A 24,252-nucleotide genomic window follows, 5' to 3' on the forward strand; every position below is an offset into this window, starting at 1 on the left:
AGCAAAGCCCACAACACAGTGTGGCCTTTTCCAGGACTAGAAAGAATTCAGCGGTCCTCTTGTGGCCGCTGTGGCTGAGGCCCAGCAGGGAGGTCAAGTGTGTGGTTAAGTGCCTCACACACGGAGCTGCTGATCACAGGTGCAGGGAGGCCTGCCACGTTCAGGTGAACTGAAGGAAAATGAGGACGCAGGCGACGCCAGGACTGCTGCCCACATGCCTGGCCCTCTGCTCCCCACACGCCTCATCCCAGACCTCTGGGGATCAGAATGGTCACTGTGGGGCCCTCACTACTTGCCAAGCATAGCAACCTCAGGTCAGTAATCGCCTTTCTTGTCCGTTTTTCAGATGGGACAGGCCTGGTGGTGAGTGGGGGGCTGACCAGCAGCTGGAGCTCATGCCAGGTCTGACTGCTGGGCAGATTGGCTCTGGGGACGGAAGCCTGTTGTTTCCCTGAAAAAGAACTGAGCCTGGCCTGGGTTTCATGGGTGTCTTCAGAGACTAGCTGGCTAAGTCAAGGCTGTTTCAGGTGCCAAGGAAAGGGTGCCCAGTATTGCCCCCGAACCTCTACTCACACAACCCCTCAGAGAGCCCTGTGGGACACAGAGCTGTACAGTGAGGGCTTTCTGCTCTCCACAGCCAAGGGCTTGAACTCCAGGGCCTGAGCCCTCCGGGTGCTACAGCCAATTTGGGGAAACGGGCCTGGTACCCAGGGGAAGGGCCCCAGCCCCCAGCTGAGCCAGAGAGCAGGGCTTCTTTGTAGAATCCACTTTATTATGGCATCTGGCAGGGCTGGTGGACGCAGCTCAGATCAGATCCTCTCCAGGTGGATACTGAGGGAGAAAGAGGCCGAAGCCCTGCTGGGCGGACCTCACTCAGGCCATGCTGCTACTCAGCTGCATGGCAAAGTCCTGCACGTGCTCCTTCAGAGTCTGGCGGGCATCGGCCTGTGCCCGCTTTTCCCGTGCCCGCTCCTGCTGCAGCTTGGTCAGCCGCAGCCGCAGCCGCTGCTCCCGCCGCTTGCAGGCCTGCAGCTGGCGCTGGGCCTTGTCCAGGGCATCGAGTGCAGCCTCAGCCCGCCGCTTCCAGAGCAGGGCACTGCCCACCTGGTAGCTGTGCTCATTCTGGATGTAGGCTCCGGCGGGCGGCGGGAGGCGCAGCATGTAGGCCGAGGGTGAGACGGGCCTCGGCTCCAGCGGGGACGGCTGTCGCTCTGGCTCCCGCTCAGGTGAAGGCTGGGTGCTGCAGCCTGCTTCATCTGCCTGGGCACCCAGGGGCCCCAGGAGGTCTGAGAAGGGGCTGCTGAGGCCAGGCTCCAGCCTCCCGGTGGGGGAGGCAGGCAAGGCAGCAGGTGCTGAGGCCTCTTCCACAGGAAAGCAGGTGATGTCAGCAGGTGGAGGTGGGCAAAATGGAGTTGTGGGCCCTCGGCCCTCAGAGCAGCTGGGGGAAGAGAGAGAGACTGACAGGCCAGGCTCAGGGCTCGCTGACCCCACTTCACCAGCTCATCTAACCCCCATCCCTGAACCCACTCCACGGGCTCAGAACCCTGTCCAGCAAGGCTGCTGTCAGGCACCCTAAAGCCCAGTCCCTCAGACCTGGGGTGCAGTGGGGCACCTCCCCCTCCGTTGCAGCACGTACCGCTTCCTGCATCGCCGGAGCCGGCTGACGTCAGGGGGGCCAGGGGGGTAACTGTGCCCCTTGGTCTTGGTTGTTCGACGCAACTTGGAAAAAGACTCAAATATCGTCGGAACTGCTCCCTCCTTCAGCCTGTGATACCCACTGCAGGGGAAAGCGGTCTGGATGAGGTGGAACAAAGCCCTGCCGCCCCAGCCCACCCGCAGGGCGTGTAGCCAGCAGGCCCTCCAGCACGCCAGCAGGCTGTCGGGTTAGCTCTGTGGGAGGTGGGAGGCACCCTGCCAACAATGAGTCTGGGGAATGCCAAGTTAAGGTCCCCACCAATCTCTTCCCTGCAAGACTCCTCAGAGTTAAAGAGTGTGGAAAGGCTCCACCAGAACGGGGTGGCCCAGCCAAAAGAACTGATTCCGTTTGTGCACTTGTAGGGAGGGCTGGGGTTGCAGGGAGCGCGCTCTGGCACAGTGATCCCTAGGGCGTGGGTCTCACTGCCCAGGTCTGTCGGGAGAGGAAGCTGAGGTTCCCAGCTGGAGAAACCAGAGCTGCTGCTCCGGGGACCTCCCCACTGGCTGGCCGCCACCCCACTGCCCACGCCCTGCCCACTTCCAGCTGCCAGGAGGCTCACCTGATTCCCACCAGTTCAAAGCAGTTCTCCTCGAAGTGCTTGGAGCAGAAGTAAATGTACTCGGACGCCGGGTCCCACAGGCCCTGGCCGCTGGGGTCCAGCCGCTGGCAGTTGGCCAACCACAAGCCCCGCCTTGGATTGTCCTTTTTGGGGAGCCTGCGGGGCCACAAGCCCGTGAGCCCGACGGGAAAGGCCGGCCCCGCTCATGCCGCCCCCAGACCTCGCGCTGACACTGCCTGCGCACAGACAAGGAAGCTGAGGCCTCCAGAGGAAAAGAGACTCGCTGAACATCATCACGTAGGTGAGACTCGAAGCAGCTGGCCCGAGCAGGCTGACCACCCCTCTTCCCCAACCCAGCCTCCCACTCAAGCCCCGCCCCGACCACGGAGGCGCGTGCGCAGTAGCTCCGCGAGGCGGCAGGACGGGCGCATGCGTAGGGGACCCTCCGCGCGCCGGCGCGCACGCGCGCTGACCTGTGGAAAGAGATGCCGCGGTTGCGCGTTTCGCGCGTGTCTCGTGTGCAGCAGCCGGCGGCGGAGCAGTGACGCGGCATCTGGGGAAGAGGCGGGAGCTCGGTCGCGGGCGGCCGTCAGGGCCCGGAGGGGCTTCGCGCCCCAGGCTGCCACCCCACTGCAAGCGGCCCCGGCGTGGCGGGTCTTCCCCGGCCCGATCTCGCCCGAACCCCGTCCCAGCCTGTTCTCCCGACTCCCGCTTGCGGCACTCACGGTCTCGCCATTGCTGCGCCGCCGAAGTATCGCGGGGTTTGGCTCGCGGCGGAAGTCAGTACCATAGAAACGCGGAAGCGCGCGGCGTTCGCCGAGGGGCGGGTCCCGGAAACTGCAGAGCGAGCCCGGGGAGTGGCCGCGGGGGTCTCTCACGCCGCCCGGGTCGGGAACCGCCTACGACGGGAACGAGCCCGGCGGAGCCGGCGCGCACGCTTCCTGCGGGAGAGGTGCCTCTTCTGGGCCGGGCGGGAGGTTCTGGGGCAGCTACTCCGGGGTAGGGGCGCGGGAGTGGGTTCGTGCGGGGCGGGGCGGGGCAAACGCGGCGGTCCCGCGACTCCGACGACCAGAACCGGCCCACTTCCGGCCCCCGAGGAGCGCCTTGGCCAGCGCGAAGGACTCCAGGTGTTTAGGCGGAGAGCGCTTCCCGGTTCCCTGCCCCTCACTCTCAAGCCTTTTTCGGGGGGGTAACGCGGCAGCTGACTGCTCTGTGTAGCAAGACAGACGTACGGACCTGCTGCATCTTTTCTGTCCGGGAGGAACATAGTTTCCCTAGAAATTCACTTGGAAAAGGAAGGTATCTGGCGTGGGAATTTGGTCGAAGTGCAGCACAGGGCAGACTATGCTCAATAGAGAAACTTTAATAGGTAAACACATCTGTAACGTGACAGTCGGGGGACGGGGCCTATAGCCGCGCCCTCGCATTCAGTACTCTTCCCCTTCCTCGGCCTCTGCTTCCACCGAGTCCACGCCCACCTCTTCGTAATCTTTCTCCAGCGCTGCCAGGTCCTCCCGGGCCTCCGAGAACTCGCCCTCCTCCATGCCCTCCCCCACGTACCAGTGCACGAAGGCGCGCTTGGCGTACATGAGGTCGAACTTGTGGTCTAGGCGGGCCCAGGCCTCGGCGATGGCCGTGGTGTTGCTCAGCATGCACACGGCCCGCTGCACCTTGGCTAGGTCTCCCCCCGGGACCACCGTGGGGGGCTGGTAGTTGATGCCCACCTGCCAGAGAAGGGAAACATGGTGAAGTTTATTTATTTATTTATTTTTCATGGTGAAGTTTTTACTGTGGCCTCAGAAATTGTAGGTTGTTTTTAAAAATGGGGGCCGTGTTTAAAAACAGGCCGTAAATTATGCCCTGTAGGAATTGATACTTTGTTTTGTACCAGTATATGCTAACATTTAATATCCTTTGACTTAATATTTTCACTTTGTGAAGCGCCATCTGAAATGGCAAAACTGGAAACAAATGTCCTTTGTGGAAACTAGTTAAATTATCATACACTCCCTACAGTAGAACAGTGTATGATCATAAAAAAGAATGAGAAATCTGTCCTAGCATGTAAATATGTCCAAGATATACTGTATACTTGGTAAAAAGAAAAGCAACTTGAATTCCATTTATGCTTTAAAATACCTGTAGAGTAATAAACACCAGCTAGAGTCTTTGACAGCTCAGGGAACATCATGCTGGAGGAGGACAAACAACGGGGAGAGGGCTGACGCTGTGACCCCTCCCTGCCCTAGTGAGCAGCTAGCAGTCAGCAGCAGCTGGACACAGCCAGTCTCCAGAAGAGCTGGGATGAGCAGGGGGAAGGGCACAGGGGGTTCTGACTTGATAGAGGGGTGGGACTTGACACAGCGCTAAGGTCAGGCCAGCCAGCCCCTCCAAGTGGGAGTGCTGCCAGCTTCCGTTTCTGTTTGGCCATCTGTGTGCAATGAGTGGAGTCTGTCACCTACCTTTAAAGAATGTTCTTTGCCCATGTCGCTGACCCCTTTCTGTCAACGTCACCCGTATAACAAGAGGTGTAACGTGAATATGCATAGACTATCTCTTGAGGGACAGACAAAGCTCTGGAAGGGGAAGAGGACTTCAGCTTTTCAGCCTTCTGCGTCATTTTAATATTTTGCCACATACACACTTTTATAATGAAAAAACTAAACATAAACATGGGAAAGACTCCTTGACAATAGTGCACCCCTGAGCAAATGGTTATTAAAGAACATACGGTGAAATCACACTCAGACTGACAAAAAGGAACTTAGAGCAATGAGAATTCAACGTGCTCCATCTGAGGGAGAACTATCTTCTGTGGGGACAGAAGCTGTGACTTCCTGTACCTCCTCCCAAGACCGGCCTCCCTACTGGCTCACAGAGACTCAGCCAGGAGGGAAAGCCCGGGCACAGGGCACAGCACACCCCAAAGTGCCACCCAGCTGCGGCTGCCTTGGATGTCCTTGCCTTCCGAAGGTCATGGTGAGATGACTGAAAGAGGTCAAGAATGGAAGGTTTCAACCCCCACCTATAACCTCTGAGGTCTGCAAACCTCTTACGGAAGGTGTAATGAGTATTTCCAGATCAGTGAAACCTGTTATAGACTTTAGTTTTTTCTGTGAGTCACTTTGCATCTGTCGGTCTTACACCCTCAGAGATGGTCTGTGTCAGGGTGTCTTGAAGTGGGGCTGACAGAGGCCAGGTGGGTGCAACAAATTGTCTGTAGTCAGAGGCAAGCTCTGGCCTTTGCAAATGGGAATAGGATGACACACATATTGCTGCTACTTCTCTTCATTTTCAATCTGCAATGACCCTGGAACGTGCAACTCCCCAAACACCTCAGGAACTCATCAGGGCTCACGAGTGCAGGATCTAGCACTTTTTCTAATGTGGAAGATCAATTGTGAACAAGGACTTTTAATGAAGAAGAGGGGGCAGAGTTAACGATCCCAGGCATGGCGAGGCACTTAGCCTGGTGATCACAGTAGGTCTAACATGTTACTTGGCTTCCAGATACATGTTGCTTTTCTCTGGGTAGACGTTGCATCGTGACACTAAACACGGTTGAAGGAGCCACCTAATTATCAGTGTGATTTTGTGTGCGAGACAGTGTTCCAAGTCTGGTTTGGAGTAACAGCAGTGAACCACCCTTGGCCCCACAGAAAACACTGTATAATGAATTTAAAATTCTGTCTACAGAAACATAAATGTTGCCTAAAATGCAGTGACAACTGGTGACTGAAGTAATGTGAAATCTAAAAACCATGATTTCTAACACAAAATAATACCACAGACCCTGACAAGCTTCTTGAGCAAGAGTGGGAAAATGTGGAGGACAGACATGCTGCAGTCAGACGTCCCTGAAAGCTCCCTCCATCACTCGCTGCCCCTGAGGCTGTTAGATACCAAAAGCTGTCTCAGCCTCAGTCTCTAAACTGTAAGATATTAGTAGTATTAGCCCATGAGTGTTACAGGTTGGTTGTAAGAAATAAGGGTACATAAAGTCCTTGCTAAAGATCAAGGCACCTAGCAAATTAATTACTAAACTTGTTCTCCCTGCAGTGCAGCTGCCGTGGAACAGGGTACCCTCCACAAAGGGGCAGCACCCCATCCCAGGATCTGCCGCGGGCGGAAAGGTGAACACGCGCTACCGCCCAGCCTACCTTGAACCCAGTCGGGCACCAGTCCACAAACTGGATGGTGCGCTTGGTCTTGATGGTGGCGATGGCCGCATTGACGTCTTTGGGGACCACGTCCCCCCTGTACAGCATGCAGCAGGCCATGTACTTGCCGTGGCGAGGGTCACACTTGACCATCTGGTTGGCCGGCTCGAAGCAGGCGTTGGTGATCTCGGCCACGGACAGCTGCTCATGGTAGGCCTTCTCGGCCGAGATGACCGGGGCGTATGTGGCCAGGGGGAAGTGGATGCGGGGGTAGGGCACCAGGTTGGTCTGGAACTCCGTCAGGTCCACGTTGAGGGCGCCGTCAAAGCGCAGGGAGGCCGTGATGGAGGACACAATCTGCCCGATCAGACGGTTAAGGTTGGTGTACGTGGGCCGCTCGATGTCCAGGTTGCGCCGGCAGATGTCATAGATGGCCTCATTGTCCACCATGAAGGCACAGTCCGAGTGCTCCAGGGTCGTGTGCGTGGTCAGGATGGAGTTGTAGGGCTCCACCACGGCCGTGGACACCTGGGGGGCCGGGTAGATGGCGAACTCCAGCTTGGACTTCTTGCCGTAGTCCACAGAGAGCCGCTCCATGAGCAGAGACGCAAAGCCCGAGCCGGTGCCACCCCCGAAGCTGTGGAAGATGAGGAAGCCCTGCAGGCCCGTGCACAGGTCCGCCTGCGGGAAAGCAGAGGCCGTGAGGCCACGCCCGCACGAGCTGTGCCACCGCCCCCATGGGCCCCAAAGGGCCCCGGTCACGGCACACTCTTCCTCTGCAGGTTCACTATACGGGTTCAACCCATCCACAGGGAACACGCATCACACTTAGCAGTCACAGACGTGGACGCACTGCGGCCACACCAGAAAGGAAGACTCTGCACTCATGGTTCTGCTGGGTTTTGCCAAAGTGATGTCCCGGGGAGATCCCGGGCCTCCCCTCCTGTCCAGGAGGCCTTCCCAGGGCCCTTCTCACCAGTTTGCGGATCCGGTCCAGGACCAGATCGACGATCTCCTTGCCGATGGTGTAATGGCCTCTGGCGTAGTTATTGGCCGCGTCCTCCTTCCCGGTGATCAGCTGCTCCGGGTGGAAGAGCTGCCTGTAGGTCCCCGTGCGCACTTCATCTGCAGAGAGGACAGTGTGCCCGAGACTCTAAGGACGGTCGCTGACTCACCGGGATGGCCAGGTCCGGGGAAACCTTCAATTCTACAGGCACGTGCTGCGCCTCGCAGGCCAGCAGCGTCAGCGTCTCACAGAAAAGGTCTCCGTGTGATACACGTGCCTTATCTGCTGTTTATGGCTCTGGGAAGGTCCAGTCAACCCGGGGAACAAATGCCAGTGTGGCCAGTTCCCAAAGGCGGGGGAGTGCTCACACCGCACAGGCGGTTCTGCGCGTGCATGTTTCGGTCACACCCACAGCTACACCCGGGGTGTTGCTGAAATGGCCCTGACATACTAGACATCAGCGTGACTTTTGCTGGGCGCCCTCTGTGGCCTGGGTCTCACGGGCTCTAGGGTGACATTCTGTTGTCTCCTGGGTGGCCGCCACTGAAAGGTGCTCTCTCCTGGCAGCTCCCCTTGGAAACTACCTCGGGCTTCTGATCTGGAGGAACCCAGCAAAGGTTCTGTGCTTCCCCTTCTAAGTCTCAGGGTACCTACCGACCACGGTGGGCTCCAGGTCCACGAACACGGCTCTGGGCACATGCTTGCCAGCCCCGGTCTCACTGAAGAACGTGTTGAATGAGTCATCCCCACCGCCGATGGTTTTGTCGCTTGGCATCTGGCCGTCGGGCTGAATTCCATGTTCAAGGCAGTACAGCTCCCAGCAGGCATTGCCGATCTGGACCCCCGCCTGCCCCACGTGGATAGAGATGCACTCGCGCTGGGAACCAGAACATACATGTGAGGCCCCCCAGCTTCAAGGCAGTTGTCACTATGTGGCAGGCAAAATATAATTTAATGTTTGTATGTGCTTCAGGGTGTCTGGGGCTTTCTCATACCTCTTTTCCAGGAGGCTTATGTGACCCTTTTATCCCTGTGAAAACTGGCTTGCTCTTAACCACCCTCCTGATAGTGAATGCCAGAATTAGCCCCAGAACCTAAGTGTTTGCTACTATACAAAAATTCGGTTATTTAAAATTTTGCAAGCCGTATAATGTCAATAATAAACTCCATGTTACGGCTAGTCACAGTAATTCTCTGAAGAATATAGCAGTTTTTATTGTGTCCTGACCAAATGATAAGGTAAGTGGTAATAGAGTTGGGAAAGGAAAAGTGGACTGGGACAGAGGCCACCGTGGCCCAAGCATGGGTGATCACTGTGTGTGTTTCATCTGTCCCTCTAGGTCTAGCCTCTGTTCTCTGTCCAGCTCTGTGCTCAAGGAGGCTGACCCATGTGGACTGTGCCCCCTGGCTTCTGGTTGCTTTAGCCAATGTCAGGCACCAGCAAGAGCTGGAGGTTAGTGGAAGGTGTGGTCAGGGTGCTTGACCCTGGCTCCCTCCCTGCCGGGCTGCCTTGGGTCACTTGAGTTCCTTTACAAGGGCACAGAGTGTCAGCAGTCAGCGCTTGTCATAAACCTACCCTCTGAGCTTCTCATAAGCACTCCATCCCCTCGCCTCTTCCAGCCTAGGAGTTAATGGCTCCCAGATGGCACAAGTGCTGGGATACTGCACTGTCCTTTGGTGGTTTCCTTAAACCCTGCCCGTATCTTTATAAATAGTATCTTCTTAAAGATTGTCCTGTGAGTACCTATTCTGAATGTACCATTTCTTTCCTGCCGGGAATGTATAAGTCTGCAGTCCCTAATCACATGTCTGATTTTAGACACATCATCCTTACATATACACAGAGGAGATCACATGAAATTTGAGGTGTGCCACCCACACTAAATTCTGACTTACAGTCCTCAGAACTTGAAGTCCTGTTTTCTGTTATACAAGCACCAAATCTCAGAGCAGGAGAGACCAGCTTGATGCAGCAATCCCCGAACATCATCCCAGAGGGAAGCATTCGGTTCGGGAAAGATCTCCAATGACAACGAAATCACTCCCCCAGAGGAGGACTCTATTGGCACCCTGGGAAGTCCTTTGAAATCCACCCAACCGCACCATTTTCAAATGCACACTATTCGCTTTGAATCCAGATCCACTGTATTTCACAGGATGCCTGATGTGTCATTCTACTCGCTCAGCCCCAGTGTGATCAGAGCCAGCTCTGTGATCCGAAGAAATACCCCAGTGTCTTCATTTACAAAATGCGGCTGGGGAGCTCCGTGGTTTGTAAGGCCACGTCCATCTGACTGTCTAACAATGAAAGGAATTGCAGTGCTCGGGGAAGTCATTCCTCGCTGTCAACAGAAAGCGAGCGCACTGCCGACCTCGCCTGGATTGCTGAAGTTTGTCTACATTTCTGTACTCGGCTCCATTTCCTCTCTGAAAGTTCCTCAAGACCAAGTCCTGTGTCCCCTTCTCAGCAGATGACCTCCTTCCCCAGCACGGCCCCCGCCACCCCCGGAGGCCGGCCCTGCCCGCTGTGCCCGCTGTCCACGCGCCGGGCAGCCCGACCACCACAGCCAGGGCTGCCAGCCTCCCCTGAGCCCAGGGACGACGTGCCGAGGCGAGCTAACTGCCGCGGCTCTCGGACTCGGACGTTGTTACTCGTGGGAACTGTGGCTCCACGGCCGAGAATGCCGCCTTCGCAGTTTCTCCTTTTCAGCCTCTGCTCTGGCCGCGCGATCGGGGGGCGGACGCCCACACGAGGCTCCTGGGGCATCTTTTCAGACCCGGCCCCCACCCCTCTGCCCGGGACACGGCCTCCAGGCCTCCCGCCCGCCCGGCTGTACCATGGTGAGCGCCACCACCGCACTCCGACCTCAACGGCTGCAGCCTCCCAACTGCCGCTGCCGCGCCGGGCGCTCCTAGGACGCGCCGCCGCCAACACCCATTGGTCTGGAGCACCATGGGGCGGGCCAAGGTCTGGAATCCAGCTCCCGATTGGCTAGCATGCGACACCCAGAGTGTGGCGCGTTCTGATTGGACGTGGATTTGGCGGGAAGGCTGCGGGGTCGCCGAAGGAAGAGCGCAGGTGGGTGTTCCCGCGAGACCTTGGCCTTAAGGTGGGAGTGGCGCTCCGGTTTCCTGTTCTGTCTACGCCAGCTAGGCGGCTTCCAGGAGGCTTGACCTTGTCTGCGCAGCCGAACCGGCTGTTGTCCGCTGCGGGGGGGGGGGCCGCTGCTGGGGGGGCCGCCGCAGGGAGCCCGCAGGGCTGGGCTGCGCTCGGTGTCCTATCTTCAGGGCGCGGGCAGTCGCGTAACGACAGGCTGGAGTAAGGCAGGGTCTTCCGGGGAAGCAGGAGAGGGTCCCGCCGCCCCTGGTCGGGTCCCGCCGCCCCTGGTCGGGTCCCGCCGCCCCTGGTCCGGTCCCGCGCTCAAACCGCGAGGTCGTCTCACCGCTCTCGAGGCCGGAGGGTCGCCGTCCGGAGCGGCCCCGCGTGGGGCGGGGAGAGCAGGCTTCAGGGGCGCTTATCCCGCGGGGTCGGGGGCCTTTACCCTCAGTCACCTCTCGGCTCCGAAGGTTTCAGGGCGTTAGGCCCTCGTCCTGGAGATGGGGGTGCTCTCCTTCAGGGCGTAGCGCGCGCAGCTGACTTGTAGCTTCTGCCACCGGCCATTTCTTAAGTACGATTTATTTTTCTGATTGTAAAAGTAACACATATTTAGAGTAGAAAGTGTGGAACATGCAGAAAAACAGAAAGGAAATAAAATCTATAAAGCCACAACCTAGAGACAAACATTGTTAATATGCCAGGGTTGTTTTGTTTGTTTTTCCTGCTAGTATATACATGTATACATTTGTTATCCATACAATTTGGGCCAAACAACATGATTTTATTTATTTATTTATTTATTAATAGCTTTCCTGAGATATAATCCACATATCAAACGTCACCCATTTAAAGTGGTGCACAATTCAGTGTTTTTTTTGTATATTCACAGTTGTGCAACCACCACCACTATCAGTTTTAGAACATTTTTATCCCCCAAAGAAACCTATACCCTTTAGCTGTCAATCCCCAATTCCTCCCTTCTCCCAGCCCTAGGCAACCTCTCATCTTCTTTCTGTCTCTGTATATTTGCCTATTCTGGACGTTTCATATGAATGGAGTCGTACAGTATGTGGTCTTTTATGATTAACTTCTTTCACTTAGCATAATGTTTCTAAGGTTCATCCATGTTGTCACATGTGTCAGTACTTCATTACTTTTTCTCTCTTTTTTTTTTTTTTGGTGGCGCCATGCGGCATGTGGAATCTTAGTTCCCCAACCAGGGATCGAACCCAGGCCCCCTACATTGGGAGCTCGGAGTCTTAACTACTGGACCGCCAGGGAAGTCCCTCATTCCTTTTTCTCTTAAACAACTTTATGAGACATAGTTCATATACCATACCATTCACCTGTTTAAAGTATACAATTCAAATACTTTTAGTATGTCAGTGGAGTTGTGCAACCCTTACCTTAATCAATTTTAGAACATTTCCATAACCCCAGATTTCATCCCTTTTTATTGCCAAATAATATTCCATTGTATAGGTATACCACATTTTGTTTATCCACTCATCAGTTGGTGGGTATTTGCATTTTGTGGATATTATGAACAATGCTGCTATGAACATCTGTGTTCAGATGGTTCAGATGGTTCAGATGTTTTGTGTGTACATATGTTTTCATTTCTCTAGGAGTGGAATTGCTGGGTCATATGGTCAACTCCATATTTAACCTTTTGAGGAGCTGCCAGACAAACCATGTGATTTTTTTATCCTGATTTTCTCACTTAACATCAATCATGTGCATTTTCACAAATTGTTAAATGTTCTTCGAACCCTTGACTTTTAATGTTTACAGAATTCCAAATTGTAGTTAACCAATCCCCTGTTATTGGGCATTTAGATCATTTCCAATTTTCATATTATAAACAGCATTTTCATGTGCATCTTTGGGCATCCGGTTTTCCATGCATCTCTGGTGATTTCTGTGGAGCAGATTAGTCAGAACTTTGGATCGCAGGACAGGCAGTTTTAAGGCTCTTGGTGCATGATGATGAATTGCTTTCCAAAAAAGCTGTGTCCATTTGCCTTCTCCCAAGTTGACTTTGAGAATGCCAGTTGCAGACCACCTTATATTTTAATTGTGTCCAAAGGTCTCCAGGGCAGGGTCTTGTTTGGGCATCTTTGACCCCGTGCCCAGCTCAGTGTGCAAAATATAATACAAGTTAGTGTTACACGAATGAGTGAGAGCAAAGGAAGGCCCCGATTAGTACCAGTGTCTGAGTCACTATGAAGGCCGGCTCCGTAGGACTTACCACCCAGTTGACATGGGGACTTGGTGCAGACTCATGTGTTGAAAGGCATCTCAAAGTTGAAGTGACCGATGGGAGAGATGAGGAAACTACACAACACAGTCATTCAGACAGTCTGAAGACGGGCAGGAATTCTTTTTTGTACTCCACTCTGCGGGCAGCCGTCTTTATGCAAAGCCCTGGAAGAATGACCTTCACTGAGCTGGTGAGGTCATCAAACTCTCTGTTCACATGGATATCCTGAGGAGAAACCCATTACAAGTCTGTACGTTATCACTTTCTAAGAACTTGACTGTTTTACTTATGTACCGAAGGTATCAAAGAAGCTTATTAGGGCATTAGTTGTCCCAAGCCTGAAGGATTGAAACTGTAAACACATCTCTGGAAAGGCTTTGACTCAGGCCTGGGTTGAAAAGAAAAGAAGTAGGATAAGCAGTGATTTGTGACTAGACTCTTTTCATAATTTGTATTTGGGGATTCTCTCCTTAATGTTTAACCACCTTAGAAAAGAGTGACATTTTTTCTATATTAAAAAGGCAAAATTGAGTGAAAAGGCGTTCTCATCTCCTGTGCAGTTCCCCAAGTGAATCTTCCAGCACTAGGATCCACCTGCAGCCAGTACTGGACAGGGAGAGGGGCCGCCTTGCAAGAGCTGAACCTGCAAATCCAAACATTGGTGAGCAGTGAGCATTGTGCCCCCTAAGCCACCTATTCTCTCTCGGCCAATGAAGAACCCAGGCAGGGGTCTGAGGTGAGACCACCGTGATACCCCACACAGGGCTGGGAGGCGAGTCTGAGTGGCATCATGACCCAGGTTGAACTTGGATGTGGCCATGCTGTGTATCTGCGCTGGGCACTCTTTCTCTAATCCCCACTTTTTTTCCTCTAAAATGGGGAAAATTATACCTCTTAGGGCTGTTGGGAGGATCAGAGATGAGGTTTATGAGAAGTTCTTACAGAAAAATCCAGCAGCTCTAGGGAAGACAGTGGATTAGCCCGGACAGACCTGAGAACACCAAAGCAGCCTTCACTTCACATGGGATTCCTGGACACCTGAGAAACACACACACAGGTGAGAGACGATGAGCCCAGGGAGGAGGGAGGGATCCCTCATCTTTGTTGATGTGGCTCTGGACGGTCCCACTCCCTCAGCTCAGAAGGCACCTCCCTCAGACATGATGCCCTTGGTGAGGCTGGAGTCGGGGAAGAAAGGAAGGGAGTGGACACTGAGCCCCCACTCTTTGCCCACTCTGTGCTGGGAGCCAAAGACATAGACACACAAGACACACCCCGCCCTTAAAGAACTCACCGGTGCAGGGAGGAGAGGAAAGGAAACATAAAAGTATAATGTGAAGAGTGCCATGAAACCGGCTGCACCAACCCTCCCTGGGAGGTAAAGGGTGGGCAGGGGATAAAACCCCTGAGCTGAGCATTACAGGTGAGGTGGGTGGAGCTGGGCATTTCAGTAAGAAGAGCCGCAGGATCAAAGCAGGGCTGAGAAATTGCACTGTGTGGTAGGAGAATTGCAAGCAGGTTGGGGTGAGAATGATGTGCCTCAAGGCGGGGGGTGGGGGGTCTGCTGGCAGAGCCCAGAGCCCACATGCTGTGAATGACACACTAAGCTTGGATTTGTCCAGAGGGGAGTGCCCAACAGATTTAAAGCAGGGGCATGTTTCTGCTGTAGAAAGATCACCTGGAAGCAGGTGGGAAGGAAGGGCCAAGACGGTGAACAGGAGGAGGTGAGAAGGAGGAGCAGGCAGCCCCGTTCCCCCCTCCTCCCCACACTTCTGCAGGAGGTGAGATGGAGGGAAGATGGGGAAAGGGAGGGTTCAGCACTGGGCCCCGGGCAGGTCTGTGCTGGGGCCCCAGCTTCTGACTCAGTGGGAAGGAGCCCCCACCTAGAGGCAGCCCTTCAGGGGGACGACACGTTCAGGTTCGACTCCCAGAATCCAATGTGCCTATTCCCATCTGGGGGTTGGTCCAGTGGTGGCTGGAAATGGGGACCCAGAGCTTAGAGAGAGGTCTGGGTTTCAGCCGGGGCTAGGAGAGGAGTGAGCCTCAGGCTGGGGAAGGGGGTGCTGCTGGGGGCTCCTGTGCCAGCTGAGGGCCACGCAGGGCTGGATGCCCCCAGAGCTGCTGGTACAGTGGTCTTTGTGGGCCTGCTCCTCCCTCCCTTCTCTGTTCTCTGCTCTCAGTGATCAGCCACACCCTCCCCACTGGAGACAGAACACCTGGGCGGCCCCTGGGTTCCAGCAAGGCCAGGGGAAGAGCAGGGGAAGGTGAGGGGAAGCCAGGTGGCCCTGGCCATCTTCAGCAGAGCACAACTCCAGTTGTGAGGGGGAGGGGGAGGGGCAGCTGGGAGGGAAGGATGGAGGGGGAGGAGTCTGAAGGAGTTCTTGGGTCAGGCCAGAGATGGGTGAGTGAATGACAAGCGGAAGAAGTGGTCGCAGGAGGAAGTCATGTACCCACTGCCACTGGGGTGAGGAGATGTAGTGGGGGAGGGGTCTGTGTGGACAGGCACAGGCAGGTCTGTGCCAGGGCCTCCCCCATCAGGCTAGCACTCACAACAGGAATCCTCAGTGTCTGGTTGACCTGCAGGCCCAGGCTCAGGGCTCCCACTGCAGAGATGCGGTTGTTGCTGCAACAGAAAGGCATATGCATGGTACTGCCTTGCAAACAACTGTGCAGAGCCAGGTTGCCCCCAGGGTCTTGGCTGGAGCTGCTGGTGCAGCCCCCAGGTCCAGCTTCACGCACACGCTGGGGGCCCTGGGCAGGTCAGTGTGTAAAAGCTTCATCGGAGGCTCCAGTGTTCAGGGAGATTGCCCAGCAAACACACCTAGAGTGTTATTCCCTCCACCTCCTGCACCAGCTGCTGCTCCCTGGCCCTCAGCACTCAGCAGGTGCTCCCAGGCATCCTGCCCCAGCTGGCACCCCGTACCTATCCCCATGACAGCCACCCAGCTCCCGCCCCACCTCTTCCTGCTGCTGATGGGCACAAATCCAGGCCTCAGCACTTTTCTCGGCCACTCTGTCTCCACAGTCAGCCCCATGTCCCTCTAACTTAGACCCCAGCTTGGCCTTGAATTTCAGCATCTCTCCTCTGGCCATGGCTCCTTCCATAAGGAGGAAAAGTGGGCAGGATGGAGCACATGTCCCTGCCAGTGGCAGGCAGGCCCAGCTCATTCCGGCAGCCCCGGTGTGAGGCTCAGCCGCAGTAGCCCATGACCTGTCTGGCCTCTGCCTCTTCCCTTCCCTCTGGGCTGTGGCTCCCGCTCTGGTTTCCCCAGGAGGCCTGGGACCCTGTCAGGGCCTGGAGGAGCAGCCCACCCATGGCAGGCCCCCTCAGCAGCCGTGTGCTGAGCAGAGCAGACCACTCCTCCTGAAACGGAGGAAAACTCGTGTGGAGCACACACCCCACGCACCCCCGCACCAGGCTCTGCTGAAGATGCCTTACACGTTTGCACTTCCCAGCCCCCAGTCTTGCAGTAGGCATTGCAAGTCCCAACTTACAAAGGAGGAACTTGAGTGAGAAGGACGGAGCTGGGCTGTGGCTGCAGCCGCACCATGAGTGCGTGTGGCAGGTTTGGTCACGAAGTGGTGAACGGCAGCAAGATGAGCTCCAGTCCTTGGGTGGCCATGGGCCTGGAGGCAGGGGCGGGGCACCCCATGCTCTCACCTCATGTAGACCTCCTCCAACATGTTGTTGGTCTTGAGGCCCTCCCCCAGTGCGGAGGCTCCAGGATCCCCACAGACACTATACGAGATGTCCAAGACCTTCAGGAAGATATTTGCCTGGGACGCAAAGCAGCAACCCCATGGGACCACATGTGAAGGTGGAGGAAGCCAGTCCCCAGCCTCCGAGCCCAGGAGGCCCGAGGAGCAAAGAGCGTGGACAGAGAGCAGAAGACCACAGAGGTTCCAGAAGAGAGCCCTGGGGCTTGGACAATGGTGACTGGCAGAGTGGAAAGACCAGAAGCAAGCACAGAGGGTGGGTGTGGATGCGAATGAGCCTCAGGACTGGGCCATCTTCCTCGGGCAGCAGGCCCCAGAGACACAATGATGAAGCTCCCCCCCCCCGAGTGGGGACCTCTCAAGGGCAGGGCCCCCGAGGCACAGCGCAGCCCAGGGCCCAGAGGGCACCCCAGTGAAGGGCTATTGGATGAAACATACCCAGGGAAATGTGATGGGGAGGAGGGTGGGCGCTCGTGGGTGCCCTGGGGACACAGAGCCTGATCTGTCACCTTGTGGGGCAGGACCCCAGGTCAGCCCTGTCAGAGGGCAAGGCAGCGGCTGCCGTTCCCTGAGGAGGATCCCACAGAGGCAGCTGCCACCGGGAGCATCACAGGCGCCTGTGCTACCCACTCCCAAGGCCTACGAACCCCAAGACCCAAGGGAGCAGGCAGGGTGTTTGAGAGTGTGTGCTGGGATCCCAGGGCGCAAGGCTGTCTTCTCAGGGAAGCATCTGCATCTGCCCAGCGGTGAGCATGTGTCACTGGACTGCACAGTGTCCCCACAGGCTGCGTGTCTCTGATGTCTCAGAAGGTGTGCGACATTCAGCTGTGGACCCCTCACTTAGTGACATGAGAGTGGGCACAGGGAGACCACATGTTGTTGTCATTAAGTAGAGCCAGGAAAATGAAAATCACCTGAAAAAACATTCTTTGAGCTCTGCTGAAAAGATCCAAGGCTCATTTCTGAAGAGCTGCGAAAGATGGGGGGCTGGCCCCTGGGAGACCTGCCCCCAAAGGACAGGCTGGAGGGGCTTACTGGGTGAGGCCTCATACCTCCAGTCCCCTGGCGAAGGCTACAGTTCCTGGGCCTCGCAGGTGATTCCAGCTTATGTTAAGCTCAGTGAGTCCTGTGTTTTCTGCCAGGGCTGGTCCAAGCATCTCCCCTTCAGAAACAGGAAGACAGACTTTTTATTCACTCTGTTCATTCCTTCAAAAAGTGATACCGATGCCCGCTGTGGGCTGGGGTCTCTGCTGCGCACCAGCGTCAGGGCGTTGAACCCCACGTGGGTCTGCCCTGCCCTCAAGGAATTCACATTTATTGGAGAAGCTATAAATATAAATTAATGGGATGTTAGCTATTACAGACCACAACAGGGAGGTGTGGGGACAGAGTGGGGGCCAACCCTGCCTAGGGGATCAAGAAAGCAGAGAGAACCTCGAAGGTTGAGGGATGCACCGTGCACGTGGGCAGGCACCGTGGAGAGTGGACCCGGGGAGGAGCGGATGTGCTTGTGGAAATGCACACAGGCCTGGCGCTGGGCCGGCCAGGCAAGCCAGTGGAAGGAGGTGGGAGTGACGGGCACTCGAGAGATACGTTAAGAAGAGAGAAGGTGGGTGGGAGGGGTTGGAGACAAGAGGTTGGGGGACCAGTTGGATGGCTTGTGCCATGGTCTACGCAAGAGGTGACAGGGCCAGCACAGCTGTGGCAGGGAGGAGGCAATGGTGTAGAAAAGGAAAGGGCAGGGCTGGGTGGGTAAGAAAGCTGAGAGATATTTCACACATAAAATGGTCAGAAGCCCTACCCACCCGCCCCGCTTTCCACTCTGTCAACACTCAGCTGGTCTGACCTGCTCCCAGTTCTCAGCCTCTAGCTGTCCCCCGTGTGGACCTGCTGATCCCTTTCTTCACCTGGATAAGAGCTCCTCATCCTCACCCAGGAAGCCTTGCCTGTTCCGCCAGACTGGGCCAGGCCACTGTGGACCCCACGTCCACTGTGCTTCCATCCTTCCAGGCTCTGGCTGTTAGACCTCTCTGCCTGGCCCATCTCTCCCACACACTTGGGAGCCCCTCAGGGGATCTGAATCTGACCCCTGTCCATGGTGCTGGCACCCAGCACAGGCTGGTTTGAAGAAATGCCCAGAGCAGAGGGCTCAGCTGCCAGTTCCACAGAAGTGTTAGCACCTAGGAGAGCTCCCTGCAGGACAGTGAGGACTCCCTGGGCTGCCTCCTAAGGAACCTCCCAGAGAAGGGGGCTCACACCCCGCATCCAGCCCTGGGTCTGACACCCACTGGTTCTCAGACATGTACGTTGCTCTTCCTCAGACACTCCAGGGCTGGGAGAGGAGGGCGGTGGTCCGCCACTTTGCTGAACAGCTGGAGGGTGAGAAAGTTCTATACCCATGAATCAGCCTCCTGTAGTTCCAATGCTTGTTCTTCATGACCCCTGCAGCCAAGCCATGAGGTAGGTGCCACCCTTGCCTTGGGTCAGGTGGGGAGACTGAGACCCCCAAGGGAGTCTGTCCCACCCACAGATCCCCACTTGGGGAAACAGCCCATCCCTGCCATGCAGCCTTCGTGGGGCCTTGCCTTCCAGCCCCTCCATCCTCACTGCCTCTCCTGTGCTAACGCTCTGACCGTGCAGGCCCAGAGGGACGCCTACCCTTAGTTTGTTGAAAGTCTTAAATGAGCTTCTCTTTTTTTTAAAAAAAAAATTTATTTATTATTTATTTATTATTTGTTTTTGGCTGTGTTGGGTCTTCGTTTCTGTGCGAGGGCTTTCTCTAGTTGCAGCAAGCGGGGGGCCACTCTTCATCGCGATGCGCGGGCCTCTCACTATCGCAGCCTCTCTTGCTGCGGAACACAGGCTCCAGATGCGCAGGCTCAGTAGTTGTGGCTCACGGGCCCAGTAGCTCCGCGGCATGTGGGATCTTCCCAGACCAGGGCTCGAACCCGTGTCCCCTGCATTGGCAGGCAGATTCTCAACCACTGCGCCACCAGGGAAGCCCTTTTTTTTTTTTTTTGAACTAATGTTTTTATAGTTACTTTTTTTTGTGTGTGTGTGGCTGCGTTGAGTCTTCGTTGCTGCGCACAGGCTTTCTGTAGTTGTGGCGAGTGGGGACTACTCTTCCTTGCAGTGCGCAGGCTTCTCATTGCGGTGGCTTCTCTTGTTGCAGAGCACGGGCTCTAGGCACGTGGGCTTCAGTAGTTGTGGCACGTGGGCTCAATAGTTGTGGCTCACAGGCTCTAGAGCGCAGGCTCAGTAGTTGTGGCGCACGAGCTTTGTTGCTCCACGGCATGTGGGATCTTCCTGGACCAGGGCTCGAACCCGTGTCCCCTGCATTGGCAAGCAGATTCTTACCACCAGGGAGAGTTTCTCTTTTAATTTCACTGATTTCACAACAGTTTTCTTAGAAGGCAGACTGTCTCTCTGGCGGTTAAACTCTAGGGCTGATTTCGCCCAAGCCAAGGCTGGCGCCACCCCCACTCACGCTAAGCAGTCAGAACAGTGATCCCCGAACTTTCTGGATCAGACAAATCTCCTGGGGCACCTGTTAAAATGCAGATGCACCCGCATCTCCCCCAAGAGGATACAGAGGTTCAGGAGGCCCAGGGCCACGGAATCTGTATTCCTAACCCAGGGTCCCAGGTGATTCTTTTTTTTTTTTTTAAAGGAATTCCTTTATTTTTATTTTTTATTTATTTATTTATTTATTTTTGGCTGTGTTGGGTCTTCGTTTCTGTGCGAGGGCTTTCTCCAGTTGCGGCGAGCGGGGGCCACTCTTCATCGCGGTGCGTGGGCCTCTCACTATCGTGGGCTCTCTTGTTGCGGACCACAAGCTCCAGACGCACAGGCTCAGTAGTTGTGGCTCACGGGCCTAGTTGCTCCGCGGCATGTGGGATCTTCCCAGGCCAGGGCTCGAACCCATGTCCCCTGCATTGGCAGGCAGATTCTCAACCACTGCACCACCAGGGAAGCCCCCAGGTGATTCTTAAAATCGATTGGGGTGGTTGAGGACAGGCAGGTAGAACTGTATGTTCCTGGCAAAGCAGCCAGCCCATGCAAAGGCCCTGGGGCATGAGAGAAAGTGGTAAGATCAAGGAATCCCACTGATGTCTTCCACAGCACTCGGAATGAAATCCTCATGCCTTTTGCCATAATGTGTAGTTCTGCGGCCCTGCTGTCTCTCCATCCCACAGCTGGACCCTCTCTCCTGGCTCGGTAGCCCAGTCACACTGGTGTCTGTGTGCCTGGGAAATAGTTCCTCTGCTTGAAATGCTCTCCCTCTGGTCTTGCCATGTCTGATTCCTCCCCCATTGCACATTTCAGCTTAAACATCTCCTCCTCACAGAGTCCTCCCCAGTGGTCACCTCTCTAAAGCGGGGAGGGGCTCCACATTCGTCTCTAGAATCAAGCCCTGTTTGTTTCTTTTGTATCACAATAATTATGGAGAGTTATCTCGTTAATGTGTGTTCCTTGAGGGCAGGGACTTAGTATACTTCATGGCTGGATCCCTAGTGGCTGTCAGCACCCAGCATATGCAGTGGTGGGCAGTAAGACATTCGGGGAATGGGCCGAGAGTTCTGTACGGGGATGGGGGGGGGAGCAGGATCCACAGCATGGATGCTCAGAGTGGTCCTGCCTGCCTCCACCCACCCTGCCCCAGGAAGATGGACCTGAGTGCCACCATGGTCGCCCTGGCCAGTGGCCGGATGTTACCTGCTTGGTCATTCAGCTGGTTATAGCTCAGGTCCAGGGGTTTCAGGCCTGTGTAGGCCAGCAGGAGTTCAGCAAGGTACTGGGCCACCTGCTCCTCCAGGCCATTCTCTGCCAGCTGTGCCTTCTGCACAGCCGGGTTCACCGCCAGGGTGGCACAGACAGCCCGGGCTCCCACTGCTCCCAGCTGGTTCTCCGACAGGTCCACATTTGGGGGCCGGCACCACTCCTTAGTGGTGGGATCCAAAGCCAGGCATCACCCTCCTCCCTCCCGCACACCTTCCAGGCCTGACACAGCAGGAGGGGCCTTGCACTCAGACTGTCCAGGGGTGGATGGTGAGTCTGCCACCCATCAGCTGGGTCCCCTCCGGCCCCAGGCAGCCACCCCGCTGATGATTCGTGCCTGGCATAACAGCCCACCCACAGAAGCCCCCACTGCCACATTTCCGGGGACTGGCAGTGACAGCCCAGGTGGCTGTGCATGGAGTTCATATGTGAGCAGATGCTCCGCTGAGCATATGTTCCCCACATACCCAAGGTCTAAATGGCATTGTTGGGCCCACTTCACAGATTGGAAACTGAGGCTCAGCAAGGTTGGCTCCTTGCCCAGGGTCACCCTGCCGCAGAGGTGGCATTTGGATCCAGCCCTGACAAACTCCAGCACTCCGCCCTCCGCACTGCCCGGCCCCTGACCCTCTGTGCCGCACTCTCCCACCTGCATTCAGGCACTGGGAGGACAACATATGCAGGGGTGCTGACTAGCAGAAGAGGGTAGAGGAGGGGTCCAGCACTGGGTGCACCACAGAGGGTCTAACTCCACCCCACCCTCCCCACCCTGTGATGAGGCCCCGCCCCCAGCAACACCAGCAGGTCGGGGGGGTGACAAGTCCCGGTGTGGGGGTAGCCTGCCCCGCTGTCCCAGGCACAGCACCTACCACAGATACTGCTTTTGCTCAGAGCACCTGCCAGGGCCTCTGCGCCGGCCCCACAGAGCCCGCTGTCCCGAAGTTCCAGCCGCTTGATGTAGGGATTGGAGGTCAACACAGAAGCCAGAGCCCGGGCCCCTTGGGGCAGAGAGGGGCCTGAGGGGCCTGGCCCTTCCCAGAGCTCAGGGCCCCAGATAGCTAGCCAGTACCCAGGCTCTGTTTGCAGGGCTCAGCCCACTCAGTGCCCTCCAGCTGGAAGGACCTCCCCTTCCCACAGGCCCAGGGACACCTGCTTCTCCTTATAGGCTCCACCCAGGAGCTTCGCTGATTCTCCAGCAAGTTAGGGACCCCTTGCAGGCTCCCCAGCCCTTGTACTGAACTTTGTCATAGCCCCGATCCCACCTGTCACCCACTGTGGGGGATGGGACATGCCTGGTACAGAGCAAGGCCGGGGAGTATGTGGATGGGCTCAGGAAGGGACCACTCCCATGGCTGCTGCTCCCAGGTCCTTGCCCTCCAAGCCTGGCCCCAGGATCCCTCCAGGGGTACCTGGGGCCCCAGACCATGGTGCTGCAGGTTGAGCTCTGGGGTGCTCCCTTGGCGCAGAAAGCAGGAAGCAGGCACGATGCTGTGGGCCCAGCAAGACCTCAGGTAGAGGGTGTCCTTGCCCACTTCTCCAAGCTTATGGGTGCCTGATAGGAGACAGGGATGGATGTGGACCCCTCCCCTGCCTCCATCACTATGCAGCCTTGTTTTCCTTCCAGAGGCATTTCCTCCTGCTAGTAGGGACTGTTGCCCCCACATACAGACGAGGACATTGAGGCTCAGAGAATGCAAATCCTTTCCCCAAAGTCATGCAGCTTGTAGCAGCTGAGCCTGGCCCTACCCTGCCTGTCTGACACCAAAGTGCATGCTGTCTCTTCCGCTGGATTGCAGACCACATACGCTTTATGAACATTTTATGGGGAAGGAAACTGAAGCAATTCTAAGTTCTATACATCCATTACTTTAGTTTCTCCTGAGGGTTGGGAAAACCCAGCCCTGATCCCATGTCAGGATGGGACAGCCCTTCTTACAGTGTTTGGCAGGATTTTTGCATTTAACATCATTCTGGAAGCCTGTTCTAATCGTGGAACTCCTGATGCCTCCAGGAGCATTACGGAGATGGCACAGGGCTGAAGCGGCCGCCGGCTGCCCCGAAGGTGTCCACGGAGGGATGCGCTCCTGCCGGACGGGGTCCCCTGCCTACTTGGCCCCAGCCTGCCCCCCGGCCCGTAGGCACCTTCTTTCTCCTGGTCGGAGTTCGAATCCGCGTCCGAACCCTTCTGGGCCTCCGGGACCCCTGCAGGACGCCCAGCGGCCGCCGCCGCCCCTTCCTCCAGCTCTTCCTTCTCTCCAGGCCCCTCGCAGGGACCCCTCATGGTTACTTCCACTCTGCACTCGCGGACACCGAGGCCGAAACTGCGAGGGCTGCGTCGGGAGCGAGGCCAGGGGATGTGGGCGGACCCTCCGGTGCATCGGCCTATAGGATGCGACGCCTGGCGAACAGGCGCCCGCTACAGCCAATAGAGAGCCTCCCGGGCGGCAGTTGCCCAGGCGACCCCGAGTTGCTGGTTGCTGCGGACAGCGCTGCGGGCCCGGGCTGACTTTGACCCGCTCGCAGCCAGGACCGATTGGCGCGTGGCGGGCTTGTCTTCCCGTCGCCCTAGGCGGCTCCAGCATCGCCCCCTTTCCACTCCAGAGCCTGGGGGTGGGGCAGCTCCTCGGGGGCGTCGCAGAGGAGTCTGGGGGACCTTGCAGGGCCTGGCCACCTCCTCTCTGGAGCCAGGGTCACGCTCCCATTCTGTGGGTCCCAGCTCTCACACGCTCTAGTGTCGCATATGTTGCTCCCTCCACCGAGAACATTCCTCCCCAATGCTGCTTGTTGAACTTAAGATCAGCAAGTGTCAGTTCAGAGGTTGCTTCTTCCTGAAGCTTTCCTTGTCCTCCTCTGGGCTCCTGCTGGCCCATGCCGCCCTCTCACAATACCTATCCCACCTGTCATCACCCCAAGGAGGTGAGGCCAGAGGACAGTGGACAGAGACTGCTCCTCTCTGCGTGCCCGGGACCCAGCAG

The 24,252-nt window shown here is 56.5% G+C and overlaps 3 protein-coding genes and 1 long non-coding RNA gene across 5 annotated transcripts; 1 reads left to right on the forward strand and 3 right to left on the reverse strand.

Annotated features, from left to right (window-relative positions):
• Positions 1-751: 751 nt before the first annotated feature.
• On the reverse strand, positions 752-3,057 carry THAP7 (THAP domain containing 7). The gene is made up of 5 exons (XM_068562210.1): positions 2,981-3,057; positions 2,729-2,808; positions 2,256-2,411; positions 1,637-1,777; positions 752-1,438 (listed from the first exon to the last, which is right to left on the reverse strand). The coding sequence occupies exons 2-5, from the start codon at positions 2,806-2,808 to the stop codon at positions 874-876; spliced, it is 942 nt and encodes a 313-aa protein (XP_068418311.1). The 5' UTR covers positions 2,981-3,057; the 3' UTR covers positions 752-873.
• LOC137776095 (uncharacterized) lies at positions 2,739-13,828 on the forward strand. 2 transcript variants are annotated; one of them, XR_011076173.1, is made up of 4 exons: positions 2,739-3,207; positions 6,315-10,500; positions 13,342-13,442; positions 13,680-13,828. It is a non-coding gene; the product is annotated as an uncharacterized lncRNA (long non-coding RNA). The 2 variants fall into 2 exon arrangements; XR_011076172.1 differs by lacking the exon at positions 13,680-13,828 and having other exon boundaries at positions 13,342-13,616.
• LOC137776094 (tubulin alpha-3 chain) lies at positions 3,640-8,316 on the reverse strand. The gene is made up of 4 exons (XM_068562212.1): positions 8,076-8,316; positions 7,392-7,540; positions 6,416-7,096; positions 3,640-3,979 (listed from the first exon to the last, which is right to left on the reverse strand). Exons 1-4 carry the CDS (start codon positions 8,194-8,196, stop codon positions 3,683-3,685), a joined length of 1,248 nt encoding a protein of 415 aa, XP_068418313.1. The 5' UTR covers positions 8,197-8,316; the 3' UTR covers positions 3,640-3,682.
• On the reverse strand, positions 12,803-23,558 carry LRRC74B (leucine rich repeat containing 74B). Its single transcript, XM_068562209.1, is given in 9 exon segments — positions 12,803-13,006; positions 13,724-13,819; positions 15,332-15,404; positions 16,443-16,558; positions 17,551-17,660; positions 21,215-21,426; positions 22,149-22,283; positions 22,694-22,829; positions 23,420-23,558. Coding segments are annotated over 9 exon segments (1,155 nt in total). The 3' UTR covers positions 12,803-12,868.
• Between the last annotated feature and the right edge of the window lie 694 nt (positions 23,559-24,252).

This window comes from Eschrichtius robustus, chromosome 14, assembly GCF_028021215.1.
Source record: "Eschrichtius robustus isolate mEscRob2 chromosome 14, mEscRob2.pri, whole genome shotgun sequence".
NCBI lineage: Eukaryota > Metazoa > Chordata > Mammalia > Artiodactyla > Eschrichtiidae > Eschrichtius > Eschrichtius robustus.

Bases quoted from the DNA above. Each gene is read 5' to 3' on its own strand.
- THAP7 (XM_068562210.1), bottom strand. From the start codon at position 2,808: ATGCCGCGTCACTGCTCCGCCGCCGGCTGCTGCACACGAGACACGCGC. The intron at 2,412-2,728 runs GTCAGCGCGCGT...GTGGCCCCGCAG, and splicing joins CGCGGCATCTCTTTCCACAG to GCTCCCCAAAAAGGACAATC. The intron at 1,439-1,636 runs GTACGTGCTGCA...CTCTTCCCCCAG, and splicing joins CTCCGGCGATGCAGGAAGCG to CTGCTCTGAGGGCCGAGGGC.
- LOC137776094 (XM_068562212.1), bottom strand. From the start codon at position 8,196: ATGCCAAGCGACAAAACCATCGGCGGTGGGGATGACTCATTCAACACG. The intron at 7,097-7,391 runs GTGAGAAGGGCC...GCTTTCCCGCAG, and splicing joins TGGACCGGATCCGCAAACTG to GCGGACCTGTGCACGGGCCT. The intron at 3,980-6,415 runs GTAGGCTGGGCG...CTTCTCTGGCAG, and splicing joins GGTGCCCGACTGGGTTCAAG to GTGGGCATCAACTACCAGCC.